Raw genomic sequence first — 9,088 nt, forward strand, 5'->3', positions numbered from 1 at the left:
GAGGTGTGTGCAAGTGACAGAGAGAAGACCACTGTGGTGGGAATAGGGCAAGTGGGAGGACAAACAGCATGGATGAGGCTGCAGATGAGTCAGGAGCCAGTCACGTAAAGTCTCATGAGCCTTTGTGATGAGGTGTTTGAGTTTTATACTATGCACCTTGGGAAGATATTTGAGAATTTTAAGCAAGACAGTGACATCATATGATTTACCTATTTTAGAAGATAACTCTGGCTGCTGAGCAGAGAATTGACTGGCCAGGCTTGGGTCAAGTGGTAGAAAGAATAAAGGCAGGGAGGGAAGCCAGGCTGCTGCAGCTTCTAGTAATAACAGCAGTTTCCTATGACTGACTCAACCGTGTACTGATGATGGACACTTGGGTTTTCTTCATCTTCCATCATTATGAATAAAGCTGCAATAAATGTCTTTGTGCATGAATCCTCATAGCTTTATGTGACTAGGTCTGCATGTCTGTAGTACAGATTCTCAGAAGTGATTTTCTTTTGCTTCTTTGTATTTCCATTCCTGACTCAGAAGTGGTTTGATCAAAATCTCTATTTCTATGGTATTTCTAGTTATTTACAACAATTTTTTTCACTGTACATGTTTATGGGGTACAGTTTGTTGTCTCAATACATGCATATATTGTACAATGATCCAATGAGAATAATTAGCATATCTACTACCTAAGCACTTCTCATTTCTTTGTGGTTATAACATTCAAAGTCCTCTTTTCAGGCTATGTTGGAACACACAGTACAATATTATTAGCTATCGTCACCCCAAAGCACCAGAACTGATTCTTCTTTCTAATTGTGACTTTGTAACTTTGCACCAGTCTGCCAATCTGCTACCAATTTACAAGTTATACATTCTAACTCCATTATTCCAGTGGTTACGTCTAAGCTTTCCTCGTGTATGCTCGATAGAGGGAGTCCAAAATACAATTTCTATTCTTTTGCAAATCAGTATAAGAAACTTATACTTTCACTTGAATTCTGCTTCCTCTGTTACATATAATTGTTGCCTAGTATTTCAAATCCACCTTGTTTATGTGCACATTCTTGTTACCACTAAGCATTTAAAACTCAATGTTTTGTTTGCAGTTTTCCTACATATATACCAATTTCTTAGCTGACCATTACTTCCTATAGATGTAATTTCTTCCTGGATTTAATTTGTTTTATCCTGAAGTAAATCCTTCACTAGCTGTTTAGCAAGGTCTACTTTCAATTTTTGTGTGAAATAGGAATATTCAGGGCCAGGTCCTGAAACGAAGCCTTGAGAGATGAGTTGACATAACACTTTGTCGGTGGTTCAAGGTGCAACGTGTATGTAAGTTGGTGTCGTAATGAGCCCAGATGAGAACAGGGGTGTGATTTCATCTAATCTCCCCAAATCATCTCCATAGCATTCCTGTAACTTCCCTTTTAATGCTTCCAGAGGAATCACACCCATGGAGCCAAGCAACCAAACCAGCGCATCCGAATTCATCCTCCTGGGACTTTCGGAAAAACCAGAGCAGGAGACTTTCCTCTTTTCTCTGTTTCTCTGCATGTACCTGGTCACGGTCGTGGGGAACCTGCTCATCATCCTGGCCATCAGCTCAGACTCCCACCTGCACACCCCCATGTACTTCTTCCTGGCCAACCTGTCCTTGGTTGATTTCTGCCTGGCCACCAACACCGTCCCCAAGATGCTGGTGAACATCCAAACCGGGAGCAAGTCCATCTCTTATCCTTGCTGCCTGACCCAGATGTACTTTTTTCATTTCTTTGGCATCATGGACAGTGTCTTAATAGCCGTGATGGCGTATGACCGGTTTGTGGCCATTTGCCACCCCTTACACTATGCCACCATCGTGAGTCTGCACGTCTGTGGCCTGCTGGTTGGTGGCCCGATGGTGTTTTCCTGTTTCGTCTCACTCATCCACACCCTCCTTATGGCCCGCCTGGTTTTCTGCAGCAACAATGAGCTTCCGCACTACTTCTGTGACCTCACTCCCCTTCTCCGACTTTCTTGCACCGACACATCCGTGAACCAGATCTTTGTGCTCATCGTGGCCGGGATGGTGATCGCAGCGCCCTTCATCTGCATCCTTGCCTCCTACGCTCGCATCATTGCAGCCATCGTGAAGGTGCCCTCTGCAGGTGGCAGGAAGAAAGCCTTTTCCACCTGCAGCTCTCACCTCTCCGTGGTTGCCCTCTTCTATGGGACCACCATTGGGGTCTATCTGTGCCCCTCTTCGGTCCGCACTGCTGTGAAGGAGAAAGCTTCTGCCGTCATGTACACAGCAGTCACCCCCATGCTGAACCCCTTCATCTACAGCCTGAGAAACAGAGACCTGAATGGGGCCCTGAGGAAGCTCGTCAACAAAAAGATCGTCTCATCTTCCTGACCACCAGGACACTGGGGAACTTCCAGGGGGTAGAATGGGAACATTTGGGATCTTGGGCTAAAGTCTGGAATTGTGTGAGCTGGAAGAGGAGCCACTTTGCATTTTGAGTTGTAGTAGTTTAAAAGGAAACCTCAAGATGGTCTTGTAACTGTTTTCACAAATACTGGAACCAGTGAGGATATAAGTATGTCTCACATTGTCTTCCCAGAAAGCTGCATCTAGCCCTGGCCAGATTGGATTTGCCCTGGTTTAGAATCCATTTAGCACCCAACAAATGTTTGTTGAGTACCTAGGCTTGATGTTAGGTGCTGGCCACAGAGCGCTAAGAAGGAGAGAGAGGATCTCTACAGTTTGGGGTTTGTAGGTGAGTGTGAGAGAAGATATTTGACACGTGACGACAATAGAATGGAATATGGATGATTAGGGGAAGGACAGGATACATCTGTCAGACCTGTCAGAGTCTGGAGGGGAGGATTAGGGTACGATTCCTGCAAGAGGTGCCCGAAAATCCAAACGATAAGACAGTATTGTCCATCTAAAAGAGCATCTTAGAACAATAAACAAACAAAAACAGTAAGATAAAAAATAGAGAAGAAGAGAGAGAAAAATGCATTTGAGAAGTGAAAAATCCAGACATAGAGAATGCCAGGTCAAGAAGGGTTTTAGAAGCTAACCTAAGAGCTTGACCTTTCTCCTATGAACCAGGCAGTTAATTATTATATTTTATTTATTTATTTATTTCCTGACCGGTAAGAGGATTGCAACCCTTGGCACAGTGTTGTTAGCACCACGCTCAGCCAGTGAGCGCACCAGCCATCCCTATATAGGATCCAAACCTGCGGCCTTGGCGCTACCAGTGCCGCACTCTCCCGAGTGAGCCACGGGGACGGCCCTTGAACCAGGCAGTTAACTCGACTTCGAGGCACCAAAGACAAGGAGCTTCTGGATAAGATGCGTGCCCTGCTACCTGTGCCCCCACCATATCTTCTAGGTGAGACGGCGTACACCAGGGAAAAGCTGTAGAAGTCACAAGGACAGAGGAGAAGGGGATTCAGACCTTCACTGAGAGAATGAGGAATCACCATCTGATTGGTCTAAATCTTTACAGCCAAAGGGAAGATACTAACCAACTGAGTCATGAATCTCTAGCCCAGGAAGAAGCCGAGGCGCGTCTTCATTTCCTCACATGCCTGTGGAATGCACATCAGTAAAACTGCTTATAACAGAAATGACATCTGTTCATTGCGTGTTTTTGTCACTTTACTAAGTTTCTTTGAATTGTCCCATTCCACTATTCTGAAGTCCCTATGAAGGCGTTAAACTACATTTATGACTATCATGGAGTAGTCCTCAACTCATGTGGAGATTTGCAACTAAAATGGGATGAGAAGTGACTTTGAAGGGCCCAGAAATTTTCAAATGGTGCTAAAAGGCTGACATTATCTTAAGATAAACAGCTCTCAGTGATCATACATCTAATTTGCTTTTGCTACTTTTCTCCCAAGAGAATTTAATTGAAATTTCTCAGGTGAACAAAGAGACTTCCAGACTTGGCCCTGCTGTAGAGCTGTGCAAGTAAGCACATAGGTTGGAAAGACAAAGCAAATCCTCTTTCTGGTGGGTATTCTGGTGAATAAAACACAGAATTTAAGAATACTGGAGTTTGCCATGGGCAGTCTATGAGTCTGGTCAGGGCCTTTTTGGAGTAACCAAAACCCGTGTGAAAGTGGGATCACAGCTCTCTCCTCGCAAACATTTTCCATTCTCCCACCCCATGTGTGCAAGTGGTTACGGTGCTTGTCGGCAGATAGTTGAAATTGCCAAAGACTTGAGAAATTATTACAACTCGGGGGCTCCTAGAAATGTGTGAAAACCTCTCTCTCTTTATCTAGCTGGAGCTAAAGCATTTGTTTAGCCCCATCCACCCTCTGTGGAATGAGAGATGCTGCAGGCACCAATAAAAATCTCTTAAGATTCTGTCCGTCAAACCATCTCCATCTTGTTGTGTGTTAAGAAATAAATAACACAACCCCGGCAGAGATTTGTTCTGGCATTCCTTGCATTATCAACTTCCATCATTTGTTGGCATTGATATATGTGTTTCATTTCATTCATTCAACAAATATTTACCACGTGCCTACTCTATTCCAGCTGTTATTCTAGGCACTGGGGGTCCAGTGTTAAGAAGGAGAAACAAACTCCCCTCTTTGTGACTACAAAGGCATAGCACAAGGGAGTTCTGGGAGCAATGAAACTGTTTTCTGTCCTAATTGCAGAGCAATGACTTTAAAGGGACCAAAAATTTTAGTTGATGTTCTTGCACAGATTCCATGAATGTCTGCATGAGTTAAAATTCCAAGAACTGTACACTCATACAAAAAAGTCAGCTTTGCTGATGTTAATTTTTAAAAGTAAAATGATTAAAGAATACAAAGCAAAACAACCATTCTCAGTCCAGTAGGGAAAATGATGAGGATCAAAGAAATACATAAAGGAACCAGATCATTACCAATGGCGAGAAGGACTTCAAAGGCATACAGCAGGGTGATGTGACAGAGATGGATGAGGACGTGCTTTACTCTGTGGGTTACTGAGGGTCTTTCTGATAAGGTGACTCCTGAGCTGAGGAAAGAAGTATCCCCAAGAAGCAGGTGGGGACAGTGTGCCAGAAGGAGGGACCTACACATGCAAAGTGAGGAACAAGTTGGCATTTAAATACATTTTCAAGACATATGGTACTGGTATAAAAATAGGCATTTAGACCAGAGGAGTAGAATTGAGAACCTAGAAATCACCCCTCAGGCTTCTAGCCATCTGATATTGGACAAAGGCAACAAAAATCTACATTGGGGAAAAGACTGCCTCTTCAACAAGTGGTGCTGAGAAAACTGGATATCCATATGCAGAAGAATGAACCTAGATATGCATCTCTCACCACACACTAAAATCAACTAAAAATGGATTAAAGACTTAAGCATAAGACACAAAACTGTAAAATTACTAAGGGAGAGTATATGTGAAACAGTCCAGCAGTTAGGTGAGGGCACAGAGTTTATGAACATGAGCCCGAAAGCACAAGCAGCAAAAGAAAAAATAAACAAATGGGACTATATCAAACTAAAAAGCTTCTGCACTGGAAAGCAAACAGTCAACAGAGTGAAATGACAACCTACACAGTGGGAGAAAATTTTTGCTAACTATGCATCTGACAAAGGATTAATATCCATAATATACAAGGAACTCAAACAGTTACATAGTAAAAAAAACAAATAATCCAATTAAAAAATGGGCAAAGGAGCTGAATAGACATTTTTGAAAGGAAGACATACAAATGGCCAACAGGTATGTGAAAAAATGCTCAACATCAGTAGTCATTAGGGAAATGCAAATTAAAACCACATTGAGATACCACCTCACCCCAGTTAGACTGGCTATAATAAAAAAGACAGTGAATAACAAATGCTGACGAGGGTGTGGAGAGAAGGGAACACTCCTACACTGTTGATGTAAATTAGTTGGTAAATTAGTACAACCACTATGGAAAACAGTGTGGAGGTTACTCAAACAACTACAGATAGATCCTCCATACGATCCAGCAATCCCACGTCTGGGTATATACCCAGAGGAATGGAAATCATCATGTGGAAGGGATACCTGCACTCCCATGTTCATCACAGCTCTGTTTACAAAAGCCAAGACATGGAACCAACCTAAATGTCCATTGATGGATGATTGGGTAAGTAAACTGTGGTATATATACACCATGGAACACTACTCTGCCATAAAAAAGAATGAAATTCTCCCATTTGCAACAACATGGATGAGCCTGGAGAAACTTACATTGAGTGAAACAAGCAAAGCACAGAGGGATAAATACCACATGTGCTCACTCATATGCGGGAGCTAAGAGAGAAAGGAAGGCAGGAAAGAAAGACCACAGTGGTGCATCGGACTTGCAGAGGGAGAGAACATTCCTTGGGCTACAAAGTGGAGTGGGGGTAGGGGAAGGAGGTTGGGGGTAACTGGGTGGGGACACCGGGTACAAATGCAATTTGTGGTAACATTTATGCTGCCAGTATGAATCTGGCCCCCACATCATGGGCACAAAGGTTGACAATCAGCTTTGTATCTCATGGATATTCATAACCAATAATATACACATACATACATACATAGATTTTCAGGAGTTGCCCTTTTTCTCTCTTTTTTTACATTCAGGTTTGTTCCCTTCTCAAGCTTGGGAAAAAAAAAAAAAATCCTGGAAGCGTTATAAGCCCAACATATAACTCCGGTTTAAACAACCAACAGTTATTACCTCATAGTTTCCGTAGGTCACAAAAGTGGGAGTAGCTTGGCTGGGTGCCTGTGGCTCAGGGTCTCTCCGAAGGCTGTGGCCGAGGTGTCACCTGGGGCTGTCATGCCAAGCCTTGTGCAGGGCTGGAGGACCGTTTCCAACCTCGCTCTCAGCAGACCTCAGTTCTTGGTTGACCAAAGGCAGCAGTTCCCGGCCATATGGGCCTCTCCATAGGGGGAGGGGGGGATAGGAGGAGGACTTCATGATCTCATATTAGAAGGGACATCCCGTCACGTTTTCTGTATTCTGTTTGTTGGATGTCCACATTCAAGGGGAGGAGATTACACAAGGAGTAAACATCGGGAGGGAAGGATGTTTGGGACCTTAGCCTCTTACAGGATGCCTGTCGCACCAACAGTCTCCTAGCTGGCGTCCTTTCAGGCAGATCGACCCACGGTGTCACAGGAGGTTGAGGACATTCTCAAAGCTGGACGGTGGTCCTGGTCTAGACACACGCATTACGACTGGACTCTGGATTTGGTGCAGTTCCCAACGAGGACACACGGGGGCAGCAGGAACACGCAGCTAGGAAGCGCCACCCCCGAGTCCTGCAGATGGAAGTTTGCTGAGAGCGTCTCCGCACCTGGCGCAGACGTACTGCTTAATGCTGGTTCCTCACCTAACCCGATCTCAGCCCCTCCACCGCAGGGGAGCCATGAGCCCATAGCCCAGGGGCTTCCCACGTTGGGGCGCACTGGGACAGGTTTGGAAAATGGCTTATTTGTTGCAATTTTCTCACCCCGCCCCCTTCTCACCTGACCCAGGATCGGGGCTGTCTGGGGTCCAAATGGGGATAGATCCACAGAACTCTTGTTGTCAGAGGTGGGAGGAGAGAGATCCTACAGTCATGAGAGAGAGAGAGAAACTGCAACCGTAATTAAAAACATAGTGACAGCAACCACAAACATGAATGGAGTCGAGTCCAGGGCAACCATGGGACAAGGTGGGACACGTGTCTATTCATCCAAGGGGTGGGAACCAGGGCAGAATGCGGAGAATCCAGGGTGACAGGGGAGAGCCACTATTGATAGAATAATGAGACATTTAGGTCACTCAACATTCCCTTAACAAACGTTCATTGAATTCCTACTATGTTCCTGACAGGTCCCAGGCTTGGGGGATGTGATAGATTAATTGGCGAACCACAGACGAAATTCCCTGCTCTCCTGGAGCCCATGTTCTAGGGTTTAGGGTCCGTGAATATGGTCAATAAGTAAATTAAGAAAGACATTAGATCAAACGTTTTGAGGAGCAAAGTGGGTAAAGAGTATCTGAGGGTGCAGGACCAGACTGTAGTTTTCTTTCTCACAGCTTTATTGAGATTAATTCCCATATCGTAGAACTTGCCCATTTGAAGTGCACCATGCAATGGTTTCTAATATATTCACAGATCTGTGCAGCCATCACCGCAATCCATTTTAAAACATTTCATTCCCCCCCAAAATCCCATACCCACTGGAAGTCACAGCTCGTTTCACTCCAGCCCCCCTCCCCCAGCCCTGGGCAACCACCAATCAGCTTTCTTTACAGATCTGTCGATTCTGCATATTTTGCATATATGCAATTACACCGCCCAGATTCTGCATATTTTGCATATATGCAATTACGCCGCCCAAGGCCTTCGTGTCTGGTTTCTCCACTGAGCATCACGTTTTCAAGGTCCGTCCGTGTTGAAGCACATGTCAGTGCTTCGTTCCTTTTCCATTGGCTGAATAATATTCCATTTGGTTATCATTCATCCATTGATGGACATTTGGGCCGTGTTCCACTATTTGGCTGTTATAAAAAATGCCATTATGAACATTCATGTACAAGGTTTTGTGCAGAGAGGACTGTAGTTTATTTTATCATTTTTTCAATGTTTTAATTTGCTTGTACATATTTGTGGGGTACAGTGTGTTGTTTTAATACATGTATGTGCTGAACAATGATTCGCTTAGCACAGAGAGCACAGTGTTATACCCGTTAGTCCACCACCTCTCCTCTCCCCAACAATCCCTCCCCTCCTGGCCTCTGGTAACCATTATTCTACTCTCTGTTTCTATGAGAACATCCTTTTTTTTTTTGATTCCACATATGAGTGAGATCATGGGGCATTTGTCTTTCTGTGCCTAACTTACTTCACTTAACATGATGACTCACTTCACTTCAATTCCACCTATGTTGCTACAAATTTCTTTTTATAGCTGAGCGGTATTCAGTTGTGTATATATACCACATTTTTTATCCATTAATCCATTGATGGGCATTTAGGTTGACTCCATCTCTTAGCTATTCTACCTCTTGGTGAATAACATTGCGATGAACATGGGAGTGCAGGTGTCTTTTTGATATATTGA

General features: G+C 44.0%; 1 protein-coding gene across 1 annotated transcript; it reads left to right on the plus strand.

Annotated features, from left to right (window-relative positions):
• The first annotated feature begins 582 nt into the window (after positions 1-582).
• Positions 583-2,395, plus strand: LOC134389422 (olfactory receptor 1M1). The gene is made up of 2 exons (XM_063112989.1): positions 583-616; positions 1,443-2,395. The coding sequence occupies exons 1-2, from the start codon at positions 601-603 to the stop codon at positions 2,393-2,395; spliced, it is 969 nt and encodes a 322-aa protein (XP_062969059.1). The 5' UTR covers positions 583-600.
• Positions 2,396-9,088: the final 6,693 nt, after the last annotated feature.

This window comes from Cynocephalus volans, chromosome 10 (assembly GCF_027409185.1).
Source record: "Cynocephalus volans isolate mCynVol1 chromosome 10, mCynVol1.pri, whole genome shotgun sequence".
NCBI lineage: Eukaryota > Metazoa > Chordata > Mammalia > Dermoptera > Cynocephalidae > Cynocephalus > Cynocephalus volans.